Source organism: Stegodyphus dumicola, chromosome 3, assembly GCF_044657685.1.
Source record: "Stegodyphus dumicola isolate Sdum_Otavi_A_Nest chromosome 3, ASM4465768v1".
Taxonomy (NCBI): Eukaryota; Metazoa; Arthropoda; class Arachnida; order Araneae; family Eresidae; genus Stegodyphus; species Stegodyphus dumicola.
The window spans coordinates 205,609,211-205,634,198 of NC_140770.1; the positions used below are offsets into that span (position 1 = coordinate 205,609,211).

The 24,988-nt window shown below is 29.9% G+C and overlaps 1 protein-coding gene across 2 annotated transcripts in view; it reads left to right on the forward strand.

Moving 5' to 3' along the window:
* Positions 1 to 24,988, forward strand: part of trbd (ubiquitin thioesterase trabid) — a 72,849-nt gene that overhangs the window by 19,537 nt on the left and 28,324 nt on the right. For both annotated transcript variants that reach the window (XM_085813798.1, XM_085813799.1), the window contains exons 4-9: positions 2,500 to 2,670; positions 4,031 to 4,315; positions 4,744 to 4,936; positions 20,917 to 20,988; positions 22,182 to 22,380; positions 23,461 to 23,705. In XM_085813798.1, the coding sequence (XP_085669924.1) occupies positions 2,500 to 2,670; positions 4,031 to 4,315; positions 4,744 to 4,936; positions 20,917 to 20,988; positions 22,182 to 22,380; positions 23,461 to 23,705 (1,165 nt within the window). The remainder of the gene's footprint in view (positions 1 to 2,499; positions 2,671 to 4,030; positions 4,316 to 4,743; positions 4,937 to 20,916; positions 20,989 to 22,181; positions 22,381 to 23,460; positions 23,706 to 24,988) is intronic.

Genomic DNA, 24,988 nt, shown 5'->3' on the forward strand with positions numbered 1-24,988 from the left:
GAAAGGATATCTTTTCGTGTTAAGCGATTTTTATTTTGTGTTAAGAGAAACAAAATGCATGAAAATACATAGCATTTCGTGTTAATCGATATTTTGTCTTGAATGTTTTCTCATTAAACATATTTAGCTGTATATTTCTTGCATTGTGAAAAAACGATGGTACCTGGAGCCATCAAATTTTAAATAATGTAATTCTTCACTTGAACATGGGCACCTGGAAGCCCAGGCTATGAATTTCAAATTTCTTTTATTATCTATTTCACATTTTGTAGAACTTAAATGAATTTTTGATTAACAACCTCAACAATTTCAAAGTGAGCAATGGTAACACTGTACAGAAAAAAACATTTTTATCTCCAGTGTGTGAGACTGTCTGTTGTAAATTCTAAAGATATGCTGTTTTTAAATATTTTGTGATGATATTGCTGCTGAATTGAATTTTATGTGGTTTACGTGCAAAGAACGTGAGCTATGAGAGAATAAAGGTGACACACAAAATGTTAAAAAAGGGTATTATATAAAATCTGAAAGCTTTCAGATTTATTATTATTATTATTTTTTTTTTTCTGAGTGCATGTGCTTTCCGTTTTTAAGAATGTGCATTCTCTTTTTAAGAAGATATACTGTTTCCTCTTTAAAGTGATAAATAAGCATTTTAAATTGAAAAGAATTTTATTTACTAGGTAAAAGAAGTGATAATTCAAAAGATGACTTTGCAAAAATATCTGATCTGGGGCAAAAATTTATTAGAATGTGAGAATTTATTAGAATAGACAAAAATTTATTAGTTAGAGCTATGTTGTTTGGTTATTAATTACTCAAAGTAATAAAATAAAATGGGTGAGTTTCATGTTTTTGTAACTATATTATTTGGGCATTAACTGATTGAATGGACAAATTGTTATACACACCTGCAGCAAATCCTTTACATAATTTGCTGGTGAGTCAGGAGCAATTTAGAGTAACTTACGAAAATCTCAGGATGAATGAGGGGATGGCTACAAACTCGAAACTTGGCTGCCTGACTTACGAGTTCATGTTGCAGTGATCAGTTATGATTAGAAACTGATATTCAGAAAAAATAATTTTTGTTATGCAATATAGTGTTTTTCTAGGAATAATTTTACAGTCTTAAATAATTTGCAAGGGGGTAGATATTGTTTGTCTCACAATATTCCGTTATGTGCATTTTTCATAATTTTCTGTCTTATTTATAAGCTTTCCACCTCAAAAGATTCTTTCTAATAATCTAAAGATTCGTCTGCTCTATAAAAAAACTTTTGATTTAAAAAAAGCCTACAGTTATTTCCTGAATTGTGCAAGTCCATGGTGAAAAATGTGTTGTATGTTCCATTATTTACATTTTAGAAATGTTAACCAAAATGAATAGGATAATGGCAATTAGATTTGCTTTTTACAAAATCAGATTAATTGGTTATTAAAAAAATGTTTGGTTCAAGAATGTTGCCTATGTTGCCTATGATTTGTATTGCAAAACGTTCAAGACAAAAAGATTTTTCAGTTCCATCATTCAGTACATAAATGAAGATATTTTTGTCAGTTTCTATATTGCAATAGTGCCATTCACCAGTAAATCTGCTTAATGATATGGGTAACATAAAAAATAAGGTAATAAGAAATAAAATGATTTGAAATAAACAGTTTCAGTATCTGTGGCCAACCGTTAAAGATCATTCATTAAGTTAAAGCTGACTTTTTTAGCGTCTATAGGCCAGAGCTGATGGTAGAAGGTAATAAGAAATGATAACATTTGAAATAAGCAATTTCAGTATCTGTGACCAACCGTGAAAGATCATTACTGTTAAAGACCAACCGTTAAAGCTGATTCTTAGACCAGAGCTGATGATGAAGAGAAACAATTTTCATTATATCGTTGACATGTGTTCAGCAATGTGGGCAATTAAAATAACATTGTAATTTATCTTTGCTTGTTAAATAAGGTGTTTTGAATAATGTATACCCTTTTCAAAGTTTAAATAGTGTTTAATAAAAACAAAAGACAGAAAGGAAAAAAAGGGGGTGGCAGGAAGAAGAAATACGTTATCTAAGAGGATGCAGTGTCCACTCACTCATGTTCTGGATAGTTGAATGTGGTAAATGTGCTTGTGTTACATTCACATAAGAATGTATAAAAATCTTAAATTGCATAATTAGAGTATAATACAGCATTAAGTTGTATAAAAAACTATTCATCTGTATATTCAAATTGGAGAAGGCCATTTTTTTCAGAAGAAAATATGTATGTGTAGCCTTCAGCAAAACATTCTATTAGAAAAGAAAGGAATGACTGCAAGCATGTGCAGCAAGTATTTACCATGTGGCTAAAACCCTCATAAACTTATTTTATGCATACATCTCTTTTTGGTAACTTAGTATGTCCAGAGTTTCTATATGAAATTTTGGACCATATATTTTTCTTATTCTTTATTAACTCTCTTTAAACAAATTATTAATATTCTTATATAAATGTATTTTTAGTGTGTTTTATGTCATTCTGCAAGACCTAAGGTTGATCAGTCTTCTCAGACTATTTCTGATAATGATGAAAGCCGTTCTAGGCAATGTCGTGATATACCAACTGCCCTTTTTTCCCCGGTGTGCCCAACCCGTCGAAATGATCGTATAACATCTGAGACTACAGAAATTCAGGTAGGTCTCCCATATTGGTTTAACCTTATTAATTTAGCAGCTAATATCAGAATATGTTCATTTATTATTTAGTTGTATAATTTTAAAATGGTATTTTTGCTATCACATTTTATTTTATTCTTTTTATTTAATTATTTTTCAAATTATGCACTGAAAAGAATCTTGCTGTATGGCTTAATGGTGAAATTGGTAGTATTTGAAGTTTATGAATCAAACTTTTTGTGGTTTATGAGTAATTAAAAACATTAGACATGTTTTATTAATAAATATCTGTAGAAAAGTCATTTGTAGATATATGAAAAATAATTATTGAAATTATTCATGAATGCTTTTTTTTATTGTAAAGGCTAGGATAGAGTAAAAATAAAAAAATATTAGAAATCTGAAAATTGCTTGTTAGTTTTATATTAAAAATTTTTTTTTTTTTTTTTTTTTTTTTTTTTTTGTGCACCTTTATTGCCCCATTGACTGGAAAGTTGAGTCGCAAAATTATTCTTTGTATTTCTCAGCTGACATAATAATTTTTTAAATATGCAAATGTTTAAAATTGATGAATTAAGATACATGCAGTTATAAATTATCAGCACAAAATAGTTGAATATAACTTGTTTATATTATGGTAAGAGTAACATTTTTTGAAAATATGATAATTGTGTTTAGGAAAATATTTTTTGTTTGACTTAAAGCCTAAATTAAATTATTTTTAATGATTGCAAAATTTGTTGTAACGTTTTTATGATGAAAGTATTTCTGCTAATTTAAATAATTTAAAATTTTTCTTTTTTGAATTTTTTTTATCATTATATATGTGTGTGTGATGATTTTACGGATAGGCACAGGAATGAGGAAGCTTGGCATCAGAGTCCGGGCATTGTTTGACTGAGTGGAATATAGCAGAATGATGACACAAAAGGATTTTGCTTTTAATTGCACATCTGTATTCAATTCAAATGGCAGATAATTTTTCTTTTAGATGAAATTCTGCAAATTGCATATCAAATAATGTTTTAAACTAAATAAGATGAAATCTAGGCTTTTGACGTCATAACTATTCTAACAAAGGGAAGAAAGATGAACAGAGCAGTGCAGAATCTTGTAGCAGCGATAGTAGGAAACAGTCTGACTAAAAAATGGCTCGATATTTATAGTAGTGGTTATATAACATGCCAGAATGTTCTCGAAAGTACTGGTCTATGGGGAAGATCCTGAAATTGTGGAAAGTTAATTAGAGGTTGCCTGTTTGCTTAGAGCAAAGCCATCGTATTTTTAATATTTTACATGTACATACTAAAATAAAATCTTTAAAAATGAAACTTTAAGTCATCTTTTTAAGAAATCATGATTATTATTATAATTTTAGGTTTCAACTCCCCTGGCTTCAGCCAGTGATTTACCTAGATCACAAAATAACTACATAGAAGAATGCATACTTCGCAATGCCAGGCGAAATAATCGAGAGGTAGATTGGACCTGGTTAAATGCATGTACTGGTGTGGTAGATGGAGATGCAGAACCAGTTATTGAATACTTATCTATGGGCGGCGATCCAGCTCGGCAGCTTAATGCAAATGAAGTTGCTCTTTTGAAGAGACCATCAGCTTTTGATGCTGGGTATACACTAGTGCATTTAGCTATTCGTTTTCAGGTAACTTATTTAATGAACAGAAATTTTTGTTTTTCTTTTGAAAATTATTTTTAATAAATATTATCATTGGGTTATCATTTGTGAATGATTATTTTGATGTTAAATCACATTTAAATTTGTAGCAGGATATGTTAAATGTTCATATAAATATGTCTGAGAAATTGTTTACTATTTTAATACATTATATTGCTTATTATTTGAAAATTTTGAGTGATAAATATTATTATATTTTCCGTCTTTTGGAAGTATTTTTTTTTAAATGGAAGATTATTTAATTAGATTTTATAAAATAGCTGACTCCTTTAATAAGTTGTTTGCTGTTTAACTTGTTATTAAATTATTACAGTAAATCAGTCTTTTAAAAATTGTTTCCCTTCTTTTAATAGTTATAAAAATTTTTTTTGAAATGAATAAATTTAATGTTGTAGCGGGAAGATCTGTTAACCCTTCTGTTGTCTCATACGGGTGTGACTAGACCAGCTGCCAAGAGAGTACCTGCAGATATAAGTCGCACTTTGTCTGCTGATATACGTCACATGATTGCTGTATCTCTGAAGCAACGAAGAGGAGAGTTTCCTTGTCATTTTGTTACCGACTGTGTTACTTTTTCTTTGCCTGCTGGTAATTTATTTATTTATTTAGTGTAGCTAAATTATTGCAATAGATTTAATAATTCTGTAAACCTGAAGCATCCAACTGAAGCTGTTGAAACAATGGCAAAAAGTAAATAAATGTATGTGTAGTTTAACTAGCATAGCTTAGTAATCAGATGAAGCTATCAGAACTTAACTGGTGTTTCGTGTATAGAAGCTTTCCTTTTAAATGAGAAAATTTCAGTGTATTATCACCTCTTGTTATTAACCCTCTGAGTGTTATGACCGGGTTTAGGCGGTCAAGACGGCCTACCTCGAAAGCGTTACGGACGCTTCTAGGCGGTCATTGGAAAAGTGTTCGAAAGCGTTACTGACGGTTCTAGGCGGTCAGTGGTGAAGACCTCGAAAGCGTTATGACTGCCTTAAAGCGGCCGTGCAGATGTCTCCTGCCCCCTTATTTCTGGAACCCTGGAGATCTCTAAATGACAGTTCTCAGTAGGAGGCAAAGAGGGTTGCTCTTTTTTGTTTTAGACCGCTATGTTTAATCGCTAAGAAAACGCTTGAACATGTAGTGGTTTATAAACAACAAACAAACGTGGACATTCTTCGCGAAATAAAAAAGTAGCATGTAAGCATGTTTTTTCAATACTCTCTTTAAACAGATAACATTTTCATAAAATATCCTTTAGTTTTTAAATTGAATGTTCAGAAATATGCGAAATGCTCATGAATTCAATTAAAAAATAGCATTAGGAAATATTTAAACAAATTTACTTATGGATATATAGATACATAATTAAAACTGACAAGTTATAAGTTTTAATTATTCGAGCGAAACGAATAGCGCATTTAATTACTGCATTTAATATGAGTTATATATAATTACATGTAAAGAATAACATAATTAAGCAATAATTCAAATAAAAATTTGCCATCAACAGTAATTTATAATAGGCGTATTTTGGTAACAGGTTTATGAAGCATAATCTAATTTGATAGTAAAAATAATAATGGCGAATTATTTATTCATTTTGAAACAATATTTGTCACTTATACTGGTTTGATGAAGTTCTGTTCAAATTAATTTCAAATATTCCAAATCTTTTTATGTACATTGATTTCAATGCGATTTTTATTAGAAAAAAATTCAATGAGTTTGATTTTCTTACATAATTGTAATTACATTGTTCAATGCAAAATAACTACAAGCAGAAAGGCAAAGGTGTGTTAAAATTTCTTTCTGTATTTTGCTATATAAATTATTAAAATAACCAACCTACAGCCTAACAACTGAATGTTCGAAATATAACCCACAACTTTTCTAAAAGTAACAAATTTCAGTTAAAAAAAAACCACAGTAAATAAATAAAACGGAATACTATTAAGAAAAGAAGCACAAAATTTTACTTTTTTATGTTTGCTTACTTTATTTTTAGTCCAAAGGGGCAATTTGCCCTGAAGGACTTTTAATTTCGCTTTGGCATTTTTCATTGAAAACTATAAACAGCGAATCACTTTTCAAATTGTTGCCACTAAATATTATCGCTCTGTATTATACTTAAAGAAATTAAACAATAAAGAATCTGCATGAATGTACGTATGTTTCTCGCGTTGATAGGGTACCTAGAGCTATCAAAATTTAAATAACGTAATCTTCCATACAATATGGGCATGTGGAAGCAGTAATTTGAATTTGAAATTTGTTTTATTATCGATTTCATATTTTATAACACTTCAGTGAATTTTTGATTTAAAAACTAAACGATTTGAAAGCGAGTAATGTCAACACCGTATGAAAAAAAATCCCATTTTTATCTCCAGTGCGAGAGACTCTTTAAGATACGCTCATTTTAAAATAATTTTGAGATATTGCTGTTGAACTGAACTTTATGGTTTGAGTAAGTAGAACATGATATTTAATGAGGTAACACACAAAACGTTAAAAACGCTCCTTTGGGTGTAGTTTAAAATCTGAAAACTTTCATATTTTTATTTATTAGTACAAAGGGGCGTATTAGTATTTAAAACAATAGTCCTTGAGAGACTATTGTTTGAAATACTAATACTGTTTTCGATTTTGCGTTGAATCACTATAAACGGCGAATCACTTTTCAGACTGTTGCCACCAAATGTTAGAGTTCCGCATTACATTTGAAGTAATTAAATAATAAAAATCTGCTTAAATGAGTGTATATTTCTCGCATTGTGATAAAAAAAAAAGGTTTGAAAAAAGGCCATCCAAGTTTGAATGACGTAATCCTCCTACGAATATGGGCATGTGGAAGATCAAATTTGAAATTTGGAATTTGTTTTATTATCTATTTCATATTTTGTGAAACTTTAACAAATTTTTGAGTAACAAACTCGACGATTTCAAAGCAAGCAATAGCAACACTCTACGTGGGTGGAAACCTTTTTATCTCCAGCGCGCGGAATTGTGTACCGGAAATTCAAAATATATGCTCATTTTAAAATTAATTATCAACATTGCTATTGAACTGAATTTTATGGTGTAAGTGCAAAGAACATGATATTTAATAAATAAAGGTACCACACAAAACGTTAAAGAAATGTCCTTTTGGACGTAATTTAAAATCTGAAACCTGTCAGATTTTTTTTTAAAAAATTTTATTGTTTTTTGAATGTGTATGTTGTTGGCGAATGACGCAGTAGTCGTGTATAATCTGAATATATAATAATTATTTGTGCTTTTTTTTTATTTGAAATGCATAGAATTCTCTAAAATAGTAGCATTCTTAGATTGAATTTTGTCTAAGCAGGTGCAATGATATTTTAACTTCATTACCATATCAAATACAGTTTCTTTTTAATTTAAAAACTTCGTCAGCGGTCTGAAGCACCTTTTTGAATCATAGGATGAGTTTTAATAAAATTTGTAGTAGTCTGAATTTTTATAAGTATTCAGAATTACTGAAATAAAAAAAGTTAAACTTTTTAGAATTTCTTTATCAAAGTATTATATCTTAGGCCAGCAAGACCTGATTAGTAAAATCTGGGAAAGGATCTATGATTGTTTAGTAAGAAGTAAAAAAAAAAAGTACTCTAGGTCTAAGCAGTAAAAAAAAGCTTGTCTCTCTATCGAAAATTGTCACGTTATGTTAGAAAAGATTTTGCAAGACATTATAGCTCAAACATGATTTTTTTAAAATTTTGTCTCTTGTTTTGGAGATGGTGTTACCATAACTTTATTTTCACATGTGCAGAAATTTTATATTTTTTATTGATCGCTGTATTTTTAACTTCCATAGCATAAATTAAAGAAATACACATAGCAACTTCAGCCATAAACAGATGACTTAAGAGAAATTTGTTTTGACATATTATGCGAAAGACTAAATAAATATTAAATGCTTTTGCATTTATGTTACATGACAGTAAGTAGAAAACAATAACTAGATGTGCAAAAAACCTGTACTTATAACCTTCTGTATTTTTAAAGAAAGTACAAAATAGTTCAGAATAGCAGATGGCTTTGAGATCATTCAGTAATGTCATCGTAAGTATATTCTCTTCACGTTTCGGAAGAACTGCAGCAGTTCAGATTTGTTGTAAAAGAGTAATTACACCCCTGAGGATTGGCGTACTTACGGAAGGGAAAAACAAGCTTTGAAACATACTCATACAAAAGTCCTACCTTTTCTTCAACAGATAAATGACAGATGTGATAATTTGAACACATGCTTTTAATCAGTTGTTTCCTTCTAACAAAGCGTCTTGCGTGGCTAGCAGGATCCTAGCAAAGTCTTGTAATAGTCTCTTGTTTTAAATATGCTGTGTTCGAACTCAAATTCAAAGACAGGCATTTAAAGATTTTATAAATGCTTTTTTTTACATTCGACGATTCAGTATTTGTTTAAAAAATAAACGCATAAATAAACTTGCATAACAGATCAAAATTATGTTGCTGTGGAAATGTTTCATCAACAGTTATTAGTAGTTATAACAGCATAACTAAATAAACCCATTTCGAAATATGGATGATATTGCATTCATTATTTTTAATCTGAAACAATATCAAGTTACTAGATAAAATGGCTTAAAATTACTAGATAAAATGGCGTAAAATAAGCTGACACATTATAAGAAAATTTTTTAAAATGAAAATTGGATTCACTTTCTTTCACATAATTTGACCAGTTCTTTCAAAATATTTTAAAACTTACTTTACTACATAATAGAAATGTCTCCACGTTCGTTGTTTTTAGTTAGTAATTTTAATTGTTATATAAGAAGGCTATTTATCGTTGTTGTGTTATAGAACTTATTTTATTGTATAATGCAAATTTTGATCAATTGGTTAATTTTATAATGTATAGAGAAACTTCAAAAGAACAAAAGTAATTTCCACCGTTATAATATGTCCTTAAATGATTCCTAATAAAAACATAGTTAACTAAGTAGTATACTACATTATATTAATTAATTTACTAACCAAATAGCGAAAACATTTCAAATTCGAAATCCATCTTTTTACTAAGTACTTTTTGCAAAGTAACACAAATTCTAATCCCTTTTTTGTTTAAATTAAAGTTTTTTTTTTTTTTTTTTTTTTTTTTTGCATGAAATGCTAATTTTATGTTATTTGATAAAAACTGGGAAGTGCAAAATCAAAATCCTGGCGAAATACATATACTTATGAATGAACACAGCTTACAAACATTTCTTTACCCTAAGCACGAACACAAATAATATTTTAAACAGCTTAAAATGAATCCACTTTCAAAGTATTTAATTTGTGATAGATAGTGACAGCTGAAAACATTTTCCAATATTACAGGATAAAATGATGTTATTTCTCAGAGAGTTTCACAAATAAACTCCCAAAATAAAGAAAGCTTTTTTAAATTTTTAATTTGCAATATGTTAGATGCTTTATTGAAGAATTTGCAGTAATATGGTTCTGATTTTCATTTTATCCAAGATTGCCATTATGTTTCACTGATGAGCAACTTGCTAATTATTAGTCCAATGTAGAGTCCTCCTTCTGTTTTCTTATAAAATCGCCTTTGTAAATTTAGAGTTTAATTTAGCAAGACGTTTTCCACCTAAGTGGTAAAATGTCTTCGTGAAGGATTCCCTAAAGAAATCTGCCTTGTATTTATGTTGCATTTAGGGATATTTTCAAAAACACACGCTGCTGATTGTTATTTTTAATAGGTGAACAAAAGAAATATTTTTTTAAGAAAGAATATAACTTAACTGCAAGCTATATCTTATTCCTTGATAGCGAAGCTTGATTACAAACTCAATTTTTAAAATACATTTAATTATCTTTATGCTTTAAAAATGCCTTGTCTGGTAATTGTAAATGCATAAATCACTTGTTTTTTAAAACTAAGTGATCCATTCTAAGTTGAATAATTACAAATAGCATAATGTGAACGATTAATGAAGCTAGAACCGCCAGTTTATTCTTATGTAATTAATAAAAATTTCATTGTTTCAGCATCCTAGTATCTTCTTCCATACTAAAGCTCACATTTAAGCTTTAGAAAATAATCATATTTCTTTCAATTACCATCTCTCAGTCGAAACTGTTGAATAAGAGTTTTCGTGCATAACAAAGGTGTTTTACTGGGTATTCGGATAGAAAAAAAAATTCTCGAAAAATCTGAGTTGTTAATATATTTTTGGATAACATCCTGAGAGGAATTCATTAATAATAGTAATATGTAAAGCCATGAAACAGGTAAACTCAAAACGTCCTTGGAAGGATCAAAATCATGATCGATTCAGTTATTTAAATAACGCAAAGCTGCGAGGGCTACCTGCCTATGAGGAAGGATGCCTTCGTGGAGGACATTCTGAGGGAAACTAGCATATTATACAGGGGGAAAACCACAAGAACCAACCATGCAGCCGGTCAGTTCGTTTGTGATCAAACCCAAAGCAGGTCGAACTGCCAGTATTCTGAGGTGTATCTTAACCAAATGAGGCTTGGATCACAATCATGAATCTTCAAACTTATTCATCTAGACGTGCTGTCAATTTACCTTACAAGCGGAAAAAAAAAAAAAAAGGTCATTCCTTATGTTCTCTACTACTTGCACCACCACAGGACGGAAGGTAAACCACAAAGTCTTTATAAATGTACTAGCACGACAGCATTATATGAATTGTTGTGTTGAGCATTTTAACTTCGAAAATTAGATAGAATAGTATTTGAAAATGAATACTATGTTCAATTATTTTTAAGTTTGTTTGCAAACTGATCGTTGCCTTTCCAATTCAAAAAAATTTCAAATCATATCTAGATGCTAGATATATCATTAAAACATTTCCTTGATTTGGCCACCCACTTAACTTACACGTTGACCATTTAAATAGAGCACTACCAAATGGCACATTGAAAATAATATTCATCTCAGTGAGATGGATATGATTCGCATCTCTTTTCTGTTTCGCATCTCTTACTCGGAAACAAATCTACCTCTGTAGTAGATTAATGTATAGGTAGCAGACATTCTGTCACTGTCAGCTGAGCGGTAAAATCGCTGAATAGTCGCAGAATACTGACTTAAGTTCGATTCTAGAAGAACGAGCTGGCTGCAGGGGCATTTTCATAGTTTTCCACATACATAACATATATACGAGCAGTTTCTTTAAAAAGTCCTGGGGACCACCAGCGGCCGAGCGGTAAAGTCGCTGAACACTGGTAGTTCGGTCCGAGGTTCGAATCCCACGAACAGGCTGGCTGCATGGGTGTTTTCGTGGTTTTGTGGTTTTGTTTTCGTGTTCATGTGTAACGTGTATACGAGCCAGTTTCCCTTAGAAAGTCCTCCACGAAGCCATCCTTCCCCTTAGGCAGATAGCCCTCAAGGCCTTGCCGTCAATAAATAACCTAACCTTTAAAAAGTCCTCCACGAAGAGACCCTCCTCTTAGGCAGACAGCTCTAGTATGCTTTGATGTAGTCAAATAAGCCAAAACATTCTGTTGGCGAAAAAGAAAGATTGCATTTATCGTGAATAATTTCTAATGCAAAAGTTATACTTATTACTAAGGAAAGAATTTATTTTTGTGTAAAATTCCGATTGCTTGAATTTTAATAATTTTCAGAAACGAAACACAAATAACAAGAAACTAAAAAATATTCATAATTAATTAGGATATATAAACGATGTAATCATTAAGCATATTTTTAGTAAGAAAGAATATTTTGTAATAAATAAATGAAAAATATATTTAATATTAAAGAATCCTCTATATATCTCTACAAGGTATAAAAATTACAAATATTTTTCAAGGTGCATGTGTATATGTACCTGATAAAAATATTTACATTGTTTATTATTCTAGCGATATTTTTAACCAGGTGCATATTTTCCGTGAGGCATTTTCTGGAGATTTTTTTTCCCCGATATACATTTTCAGGATATTTTCTTGGCATTCGTTTTACTCAAGTGGTTAGATTAAAGTGTTATTTTGTATGCTGTGAAACCTAAGTAGAATTTATTTTCATTCCATAGTTGCTTCACATAAATTTTCGATTTCATGTAATATTCAGTTTCATAATTGCACTATCATTTTGAGATTTACTATACTTTTCAGTTTTTTTTATTAAATGTCGTCTACAGCTACTTTCAATAAAATACTGATATATAATAGGGAAATATAACATACACGCGCACACATGCTCACATGTATACACAGTGTTTTGTATGTGTGTTTACGAAATAAACTGCTTAATTATATATATATATATTGTGCTTTCCATAGTTTAACATAGATGAAGTTTTTAAAGTCTGAATTTAAATAATGATATTGTGTTTATATGTACTGTAATTACTGATGAAAGGATGTTTCTGAATATAAAGCCAGGGTAGCTTAAATTACTAACAGACGGCAAATACACAACTTGAAATCAGAGTCTTTGGAAGAAGCAATAAATTTAGAATTTACGGCAGCTCCATTTCTCGTCATAGTTAACAAAATGAAAGAACTGAGAAAGATCAGATTTATAGATAGCGGATTCTTTTTTGTCCTTGCACAAAAGTAATGATCTTCCATATAAAGTAGAAAATGTACAAAGGTGGTAAGCTTTTAGTTCAGTACCCCCTGGAGGTATATTTACATTGAAGTCAACTTGGAGATTCCGCTATTAGGTGCTTTCTTTGAAAAGGGTAATATCTTTTTCAGCACATAACCAGAAATAAGAGTTTATGTTTTCATTACTTAATCTTCAAAGCTGTATAATTTGGAGCATCTGCTTGAAAAACCGTTAACTTATTTTTAATCATTCATGAAAAGAATACACACCTGCGTAAATGTCTTGGAGAAATAATATCGTTAACAATTTTGCTACAAAGAATTTTGTTTTTTTGTTTTTTTGCTTTTGGTTTCTATTAACATCTCGATAAAGCACGTAGTATATAAATACTTGCATTGTAACTCATATATAGCTAATTACGAGGAAATTGCATTGTAACTCGAAAATACATTTATTTTCTCAAGAAGCTCCTTTGACCAAGCTATTTACTTGTTTTCTACCCCAAAAGAGATTTTACTCTATAAAAGCCGAACTGCCTGATCTCGTTCATCAGCCACTTCATCTAATCTACTGTTGAGTTATGCGATATACATGCATACATACGTACGGACATACGTCGCGCTAAAACTAGTCATAAGTCCCAAATATAAAATTTCAACATTTTATGTTAAGTTATGCGACATACGTAGGTGTAAACGTCATGATGGAACTATTCAAAATGGAGATTTCCTTTGAAATATGAGAATCGAAATGTTTCGCAATTACAATACTTTATTTATTTCTCACAAGTCAAAACGGTGTCATAAATAACTAACTACTAATAAATTTATGATGCAATCTAAAGAATTGTTTAAACCTAACACTTTAAACTGGAATAAACTTATAATATTTGAAAATTAAGTATAAACATAATACTAAAATAAGTTGCGAATAATTTGTATTCGAAAAATTGGAACACGAGAGAAAAAAATTCTCACAAATTCCCTTTGTATATTAAAAAGTATTTCCTCCGAAAATAAGGATAAAAAAATGCAAGATTAATTTTTCACCATTATCGAAGCAATTCCTTAAAGAAACTGGAAATTTAAAGCATTTTACGCAGTTTCTCTTACTGATGTATATTAATTAACTTTCTGTATTCGGCACATATCTTGATTTAAGGTAAGAGTAATATAGAGCATATGTGTTAGTGTGCAAATTATAAAGTAGCTGAATAGGAGATAAAATACTATTTTAGCAAACAGTCTCGTGACGAAGATACCATAGGGAGAAAAACTAATTTCACTCGCTAAATTCAACTGAGGGGAGAATTAGCTTAATTATATCCACATGGTAAGGGGGGCCCGCTTTTGAAGTAGTTTGAGTAAAAATGCTTGCCGTTTTTGTGACAGACCTGGTAAGAAAACACGATTATTTTTACGTCGTTTCCTGAAAAAACCCGTAATGCTCAGGGGGGTTAAACATTATCATTATTTTGGTTCTTAATGAGTCAAAGTTGTACACTTCTATTTCTAGCACTTGAGTGAGGTGGCTGTCTGAAAATTTCAGAGATTTTCCCACATGTATGTGAATATTAGCTAGTTTTTCTTAAAAAGATTCCCATAAAATCATGTCTTCCTAGAAACATATTAAATGTCTGTCTACTACATGTAAAAGGTGATATGCAAATCCTGATAATTTTCTCTTCCTCTTTTTATTATTATTACAATTTAAAATTTCACTTTACAAAAATTGCTGTAACTGGAATTGTACAGTCAAAAGTCGTTAATTCGGACACCCATAATTCGGAATGATCTATAATCCGGACATCAAAACTAAAAACTTTCTGCGCATGCGCCGTGTTGACACATGCGCAGAGGCGTTCACGCGTGCGCGTAAGACCTTTTACGACTGCGCATATGAGTGTGCGCAAGTGCAGAATACGTTTTCGCGCGCGCATTTTATGTATAATGGATGTATAAGCTAAATAATTATCTATTTCAGTTAATGTTGATGATTGCGTTGTTCCTTAATTTTCGAATTGCATCCGGCTTATTATTTTTTGCAGACTGTAAGAGCAATTTTATAAAAGTAAGCTTAAACTTTCGATTATATCAAATAGAATTTCCGATATATATTTGTTAATATGTAAAGGATCTAAAGCGAAAGTATGTTTTGAAATCCGAAATCTGTTTATCAATTTCACGCTGCTCGAGGGCGGGCGCGTAATGAATTGGAAGTTGATTTGTCAGCACTATCCTTATCTTCAGCGCAGATGTTTTTATTTTATTTGGCTTATAATTCCTTACCAAATGTAGTATTTCATCTGGATATGCTTCGTCTTTGATATGTTTTAAAACAAGTTCCTCATCATTATAATTCGCTTTCGATAGCGAAGAAAAGTGACAGAGGTTATTGAAAACAAAAAAATTTCGATTGACAAATTAGTCCGTATTCTTGACACAGCAATTATAGGACTTGAACGGCGGAACTTTGTAACTGAACAAGAAATTATGTCTGTTTAATAGAATTAAAGAGAAAGTATTATCACATGAAACGAAGCAAAACTTAAACAACTTACATTGAAAGAAATGTTTAATAAAGTAAACAAATAAATATTAAGCTTTTTCTTTTTGCAAATTTTGATACCCTTTAGATCATAATTGTTCTTTATTTCATAAATTACGGTTTCATATTTTTAATTTTATAATTTCTGCATGCCATCTTACGAGATTTAAACTGATGATCTATAATCCGGAAAAATCGATAATCCGGAATCGCCGAAGTCCCGACGAATCCAGATTAATGACTTTTGACTGTATTTGGGGGTATAAAATTGTTAATTAATACATGACATGCCAGAGTTTCCTCACATTGAAATTTTTAAAGATTTTCGTACCCCTTTTTAAAATTCCCGTTTGTATTTGTTACCATTTATTAATACTCTCTAACTGAAACTAATAGTGTTTCCAAGGATCTGCCTTAAACATCTCGAAATCATTTTGCATCTGGCTAATGAATAAGTGCTGATTTATATTATAAGTATCTTGTTTGATTTAATTTATCAGTAGAACTTTGTATGTATGCTTATTAAAATTTTGATTTTAATTCACGGTCGTTATGTGGTGAATTTCCTTTAAAAATTCTTTGCCCACACTTAAATCCATATTATACTTGAAGTTATTTTATGAAGTTAAAAGACAATTACATATCTTCAATTTATAAATGGAATAAAACATGCTCTTTACATATGCTTGAAATACTTCAGTATAGAAGCAACCTCCACTTAATAGTTAGTGAATTAGGTTTGGGTGTATGAGTTGCTGATTGGATAAGAGAATTGAACACGTGGTAGGATCTGAGGTTTAATTTTTAATGCTACATGATGTGATTATATGGAGTTTTTCATGACTTTCTTTATGTGTAACATAAGTATGAGCCAGTTATTGGTAAGGCAAATGACCCATTGTAATATTAATCAAACTGATAAAATAAGAAAGAGATGTAGAATGTTTAAAAATTATATAGGAGGTGCAAATAAGCTCTTGTGATCAAAAATTAATTGGTTATATAAAACGTATGTTTGCCATCAAATGTGAAAATATTTTGGGTTATAATAATATCTGCAATGTATTAAAGTTGTGTAGTTCAGAAAGTCTGGCATGAACGATTATGTTTTATTAATTTTTTCAACTGTAGTATTTTTCCTGGAGTATGTATAAAATTTGTGAACATAATTGATTTAACTCCTTCACAACAGCATGTTGCTGAACTGAAAACCCTCTGGAGACAGGTTTGTCATATATGAATCAGCCCCAAATGTCACTAGCTGCTGTGTGATACACTGGTGCATCACCATTTGCATGATTTTCCAAACTAGTGTGTCATATATGCATTTCCAAACATACATGTTCTTTTAGAATTTTTTTTTAAATCGCTAGATAGGCTTCCTATCCATTACAGTTGGTTTATTTGAATATACACTTTGTTGACCTTGTGTCCCTGAAGTGCTTTCTGATTCTGATGATTTGTTTAGATGTATGAGCAGATGATAGAAAGTAAACAAAACTCAGCTGCTAAGCAGTTGAGGCTTCACTTGATATAAACATTCATTAAACAGTTTCAGTTGCTTCAGATTTTTTTTGTGTGTGTTTTTGTCATGGACCTTATAAGAGATAGACTAACCCAGTGGGCGGGGTGGGCGTCACCAACATGTCCCCAAGAAAGCTTAGGGACGATTTGGTTTACTTTAACACTGAAACATATGGTGTTTGTATCACATAACTCTTTTTAATTATTAAATGTGATATGTTGTATAGTGATGAGATTATGAAAGCCTCAGTTTTTTTCAAATAGGATCTAATATATCTCATTAAAGCACTTTTTACTGCATTTCGTGCATTTTTTTCAGGCGTAATTCTTGTACAAACATTGTTACTTTGGTAAAAAGGTAAACACTCTAAGCACAAAATTTATGAACTTAATTTTGCATAAAAATAAAGTAAAATTAAATAAGATTGATAGTAGGCGATGCTTTGAAATAAATAAGGTAAAATTAATCAAGATCTGATAACTTTTTTAATTTTTTTTTATTTTAATGAACATTTTCAGGCAGTGATTTTCCAAACTATAATAACATTACAAAACGATCATATTTATTTGATTATATGATCATTAAATTATTAACATTAAAGTTGATTAGTTATTTTAATAATTCATAAAATTCGGAGCATAAAATTTTCTGAGCGTAATGAAGCGGGGAAAAAAAAAGATAAAATAAAATCTAGAAGCACTCAGATTTTATATTACGCCCAAAAGGAACCCTTTTTTTAAAGTTTTGTGTGTTACCTATATTTACTGAATATCATGTTCTCCGCCCGTAAACCACATACATTTGAAAACAGCATATCTTTAGAATTTTCACACTGGAGATAAAACTGTTATTTTCCGTACAGTGCTCGCTCTGAACTGGTTGAGTTTCGTAATCAAAAATTCGTTAAAGTTTTACAAAATATGAAATAGATTAAAACAAATTCGAAATTCGGCCATCCAGATGCCCATGTTCGGGTGGAGGATTACATTATTCAAAATTTGCTGTCGTTTGTGTCACTGTGAGAGAAACATACATGTATTCATGCAGATTCTTCATTATTTAATTTGTTTACATATAATACAGGGCGATAATATTTGGTAACAACAATTTGCAAGGAGACAAGTCATTTATAGTAAAACAGCGCAAAATGCCGCTTCGAAAGTAACAGCCTTTCTAGGCTACCGCCCCTTTAGGCTAATAAATTAAATTAACAGTAAATAAAAAAAATCTTATGCAGAGATAAAAAATAAATAAAAAAATAATTACCATAAAATACAAGCAAAAGTAATTATTACGGTTAAATACAATTTTAATATTATAATTAAATGTATAAAAATTTTTAAAGAGTCAAAAGTTTTTATCACTATGATGTATTATGAAATATAATTGAAATAAAATTCCTTTATAGAAATTGTGCTATAATACTCATCTATAATTTTATAAAAGCAGCACAATTTAGAATTTTAAACACAACTTTCAAAAATTCGTTTTTAAATATTTTAGTATTTTTTATTTATTTAAAAAGCATAAAAATTGCAAGAGAAAATTGCTTGTTTGAAATTTTCTATTAGTTCAAATTTAAAATATTATTTTCTAAAAGAAGTAGTTACAAATTTCCTTACAGCATAGGAAAAGCTAAAAAAATATCCAGTCCTGAAAGCATGCAATAGCTTCATAATTATTTGGAACATTAATTATGCTTGATAAATATGCTAAATTTTTTAAAACCAATCTCAATTTCAAAATTAAAAATATGTAGAAATTCTAATTTGTGAACTGAGGCACTACAACCAGCTTTTTCTTGACAATTATACACGCTGCAATGGGCAACCAATGTTAAATTTCTGCAAGTTGTCTCTACTCCTTCGGATGTGATCAAGGTGACAGCCGGCAACGCCTCAGACAAGGGAGAAAACCCGTTTGGGTTAGTCTATTTCTTATAAGGTCCATGGTTTTTGTCCTATGAGAAGATTGGGAAGTGAAGCTGTGTGGTTTAGGAACACCAGTTTGTGTTCAGTTTGTATCTTCTTTAGATAGGAGACGGAAGTTTTTTGGACCAGTTAAGAGAGTAAAACTAATAGTGCAATGACTAAGGGAAAGAAATTTTTATGGGAAGAAATGTATATTCAAATTGTAAAGCCAATGAGTGTTCATTTGAGCCCGTGAGTGACTATTTTGTCACTGAAGATTCTAGACTTAAGTGAGAATAACGATTAACAATTTTAATATTTTATCAGAGACTGAATTGGAAGTTTTTTTTGCTTTCACCTCACAATCCAGCAGAAAATTGTCTACTCCATCATGAACTCGATTAGTTAAGTAATTGAAGTCTTATGAATTTACAGGAATTGCAAAAGTAAACTTCAAAATTATGTGAATGAAATTAATTTTTTCACAATTTGTTTTGATAATCTAATGAACATAATAGTTGAAGAAACTAATAATTTATATGAACAAAAGATGAGTAAAATTCCATCTTCATCCAAAATCAGCATACTCCTGTAGATGTACCAAAAATGAGGGGATTTCTAGGTTTAATTATTCTGCTGGGAATAATTAAAACATTCGACCTGAAAATTTGTTTCATTACTAATGAAATAATAGCAATTAGATTATCACACACTCACTTCTGAATCATTTATGCTATAATAATTGATCATATATTTTATTATTTTTTATGTATGTTTAGATATAGAATTAAGAAAGTGTTTTCCAGCATTTCATCAAGATGAGTCAAATATTTTACTTTGCATTTAGATTTTAATTAATTTTTTTTCAGAAACTATTCTGTATTTATGATTATATTACTGTTAGATACCATTGCAAAAAAAATCAAAACAATTGACAAAAAAATCTTTTTAATGAATTTTGTTTTTTAAAGTTAGACAGTGACTTAAAATACCCCGTCTTGCGAGACAACAACACACCATCTCCAAGGTGAGTTGCGCTAAGCAACATGCCGTCACATAAGAGGATTAAGTACTGATGCATATGATGATACACCCATCATGAAGGGGTTAGTAGTAGGTAAATGATGTATGTGATCTACCACTTTTAGTTAGTTATTTTTCAAATGGGGCCACTAAAATTGATTGTTTTAATAATTTCTTTTTACTATCATTTTATCACATGTTTAAGTATGAAAACAATTGACTTATTTACTTTATGAAGCTACAGAAATTTAAGTTTAATGGGCTATTTATTTAATTAATTGATCATTTTCAGTTATGTAAAAATTTTCTGTTTTAAAACAACATTTTACGGCTGCCATCAAAGAAAGAAATATAACTAACTAAAAATGGTAGATCACATACTACATCATTACCTGCTAGTGTTATATGAGCCATATATTCCTTTGTTAAAATAGTGATTTTTGTTCAAAATTACAGAAAACTTCTGCCAACATGAGTAGTATTTCTATAACTTTTCATCATAGCTCTGTTTAAATATTGTTAAAATCACCATCTCAATTCAATATTATAAATAATTTAATGATAATCATTTTAATTAATATGTAATCACAATTTTAAGCAATTTTTATTTTCTTTGTTAAAACAGTCATTTTTATTTACAAAACTTTTTTAAATGCTAATAAGCATTTTTTTAATAAATTTATTATAGTTCCATTTAAAACATGCTTCATATGAGAAGGATCAATTCAAAGCAAAATTTGATTTTGCTCTTCAGATGATGTTTGTAATTCTTGCCTTTAACCTGTTCGTTCAAAAGTTGCAGCTATGCTTATTTTAACGCATTTTGTTTTAAAATCATTAATCAAAGCTGAAGGAATTTTTACAGTGCATGTTTTGAAATGTGAGAAAAATAATATTAACCTTTAATTTTGTATGACGCTTTTCTTGCTTAAGAACCTTAAAAGTTTCAATTAATAGTACCGTATTAAATAAAAATATTTTTCTTTCCACATAGAAATAGAAGATTTTCATCCTAGAGTACAAGAAAAATTATTTGATGACTTACTTGACAGAGATGCTCAGAAAGGTATTATACGTTTTTACAGTATTCATTATTCTGCTACACTTTTTACTAATTCCATTATTTAATTGTTGAACATTTTTAATGATAATATTTGTAGTTATTATGAGAAACTTACTCTTTAATAAGGGTGGTTGTAATGTGTTGCATTCGGAAATCAAAAGTTATAATCTCTCTTTTTTTTTTTTTTTTTTTTTTTTTTTTTTTTTTAAGTCCAAAGGGGCTTTGTTCCTGGGGACTATTATTTTGTTTTGCGATTTTGCGTCGAAGCACTCTGAATGTCCATTTCACTTTTTTTTAGCTTAATAATAAACTTAATCTAGCACTTTTAAATTTCTTAATCCAGTAGTGTGTATTGGTTTCATCATCTCTCCAGCATAATAAGTTTTAAAAAATTAGTTTTCAGAATTTTAATATTCGATATTAAGAAGCAAAACAAAATCATCACTTGGAAACTTTTATTCATTTATATATTTCATAAAACTGAGTAGTAGTAAGTTGTTATAATTAATATCCTTAAGCTATTAAAAGAAACAATACAATTACAAAACAGAGTTTTTGAAGTATATTTTTCTGTGCTTATTTTCCCTTTAATAATATTCTACTTAATATTTATATACTATAAAAATTATATTGTTTGGCTAAGTTGTTGGTAAACTGAATACTGAGAAGTTGAAATAGATATCTTAAATTTATGTAAGTCATCCACATTTGACTTATATAAACTAGATTTCCATATCTCTCCAAGCACAGTGAGAACTTATCATTGGCCAAAACTGCTAAGTGCAGATAGTATTGTTTAGAATTAATTCATTTGGTAAATCATTAAAAAATTATTTTATGTAAAATAAATATATGTATTTTTTCAAACACTGTGAATCCACTAAAAGACAAAATTCTGCTGAAATTTTACTTAGGTTTAATTCATTTGATGAAAGAATTGGCATCAAAAATTATCATCAGTAAACTATTAACTTTTAGTTAGTTTAGCATAATCAAATTACCTTACTTAAGTATCTATAATAATACTTCTGTAGAGATTGTACATTTTGATTGTTTTTTAGCTGTGTAGTATTCAGATATTGTTTCTCCCCCCCATGTTGGGAGGGTTTATGTGGAGCACTAAGAAAATATTTTGATATGTTACATAATTTATTAAATTTTACTCTTCTGTTTTTTAATCACTTGATGTTATTTAGAGCTAGAAGAAGAATCACCTATAATAAATTGGTGCTTAGAACTTACTGCAAGATTAGGGTCTAGGCTTTATGCTCTCTGGAACCGCAGTGCTGGAGACTGTCTTCTAGACTCTGCCCTTCAAGCAACATGGGGAGTGTTTGACCGTGATAATACTTTGAGACGTGCTCTTGGAGAAAGTCTGTGTGAAGCAGCTGCTGTGTAAGTGAATACTTATTTTGCAGAATCTAAAAAAATGTTTTAAAAAAAGTTAGTTTATCCTATTTTAATACCCAATATTTGAATTTAATTAAATGCGGAGGCAGTGTATTTTTTACAAAATAAATATGTTAAAAGTATAGCGTGGCTTCTTTTTTTCTAAAAGCTGAAAAGTTAAACTTTGTGAAAAATATTACATTTGAAAAATAGAAAGCTACTGTCAATTCATCTAACATTATATCTTTCGTTTGTAATCAGAATTATAAAAGTACAATGCTTATCACTTAAAACAACATGCCTTTTCGTAATAATATTTTCTAGTGAGTCTTATTAATATTTAAGGATGGTGTGAAGAAAAGAAAGTGTGGCTAAAAGTAAAATTCTTTTATCAAACCTTTGACTGTAAAAATTAGTTTTGATATACATCAAACATTAATGAGTTTTTAAATTAATTTTCAGTGTTTTTGTTATCAAATTTTAGAATAATATATTTCTATATTTACCATTTATATTCATTATTGATATCAAATCTGAAGTGTCTTATTTTTCAGAATCACTTTCCTGTATCTCTGTTTTATTAAATAATATTGTATATATAATATAGTTTTAGAATAGTAATTATGTAAATGTAGATGTTATACAGAGGTAATACTGAACAAAAGGTTAAAATGACTCTTTTAACCTTTTGTTCAGTATTTTATTTTATATAAATTTATTTTATAGTTGAGCAGTCTGTTTTATAAAACAGCATTTTTAAATAATTTTGCTTTTTAAGCGTGATGTTTGCTTTTTTAAGCATATATATAAGATGATAAATGATATTTTTTTTTCCAACTGCCATTTAGTTTTTTGGCAAAAGAGATTATAATGCAAACTTGCTAATGATTAGTTAGTAGTATGCAAATATGTAAATTTTTCAAGCAGTTTTAACCATTATTTAAAAAGAAAATATTTTCAGCTAATGCATCAAATAATTACATTTTCATTAATATTTAATAAAAATTGTGTGAAAAGTACTTTTGCTGTATTGCATCTAATTATATAAAGAATAAAAGATTATTTACTCTGATTTTTCATTTTTAGATTGTATCCTCGTTGGAAAGAGGCTGAAACTCTGCAAGCAAATTTGCTGCAGTTTTCTTTAGATGAGACCCAGTGGCAAGAAGACTGGGCTATGCTTTTATCTCTTGCATCACAGCCAGGCTCGGCCTTGGAACAAATGCATATTTTTACTCTAGCTCACATATTGCGTCGACCAATCATTGTGTATGGAGTGAAGTATGTCAAGAGCTTTAGAGGAGAGGCATTAGGTTATGCCAGGTTTGAAGGTATGTACCACTGAACTAGGGTTAAGATTATCCTTGTAGTACACTATTGTTAAAAATTTTGGAAATTCATGTTTTCATCCTTAAGTATAGGTATTTAGTTTAAATATATTCTTCCTTTTTAAGCTTAAAACATGTCGTATTGTTTGTATTATGGCACTGTGCGTGCTATGTTCAAGAACAACATTGCTAAAATTGCTCATGTCAGAGACAGCAGTTTTTGACTATAGCATTTCAGTGATCTACCTATGGCACGATGGTTTACAAGTTCAATTCTTGGCAAGCAACATCAGCCAGAAAGGAACAGTGACTTTCACATGTACTTACTATTGGCAAACATCTTCATTAATATTTAACTGGATGGACCAAGGAGCAATTGGTTTCCAATACCAGTTATAGATGGTTCCACAAAAGTGGCAAAGTCTAAAATTAACTAGTGGCAACAACATCAAACAAACCGTGCCGTAGCATATTGAGTGACAGAAGTCCTACCTTCGAGGAAAATGTAATATCCTTAAATAATTCTGTGCATTATTGTCCCTTGGACAACACGGGTTTCTATTACATGGCTTCACTTAGGAGTGGAATACTATTTTTAATAGGTATATTGCAAAAGCTTTTTTAAAGATTTAAGACAATTTTAAAATGTTTTAGATAAAATATGTAGCCTATTTAAAAAGCAGATAAGCATGTAGCTAATTGAAAATATGTAGCTATAGAATTGTTAAATGGTATATACAGGGTGATTATAATTAAAGTTGCGATTTCAAGCCCTTTTAAAACTGCCAGTAAGAATGACTTGATATTTTACCAGAACAATCGTGAGACAATGAAATTTTGTTCGTAAATAAATTAGTTCAATAATAATAATAATAATAATAATAATAATATATAAATAACAAAAGGGGGGAAGTTCCAAAATGTGCTGATAGATGGTACTGTTCAGGGTTCACATTGCTGTGGTGGATGTATACACATTGTTAAGATGTGACATGGCACAACAGACTTAGCTGATAAAAATGCAGAACACTAATGGCAGTACATAATACTCTGCTTGAATGCTTCATCATGATTCTAACAAAGATGCATTGCGCTGTTCTCGTGAAGCTTTTCTCTCAGAACGGTGACTGTGGATTAACAGCTATCAGGAAGTTCCAGAGATTAAAAGGCATAAAATATGGCCTGTGGAAATGATAGGTCAATTCAAAGAGAGTGGTTCATTTGACTTGTAAATGAGGTAGAGGGCAAAAACCAGTTTTGGTGGTGGCAGTGGAAGATGTGGGCAC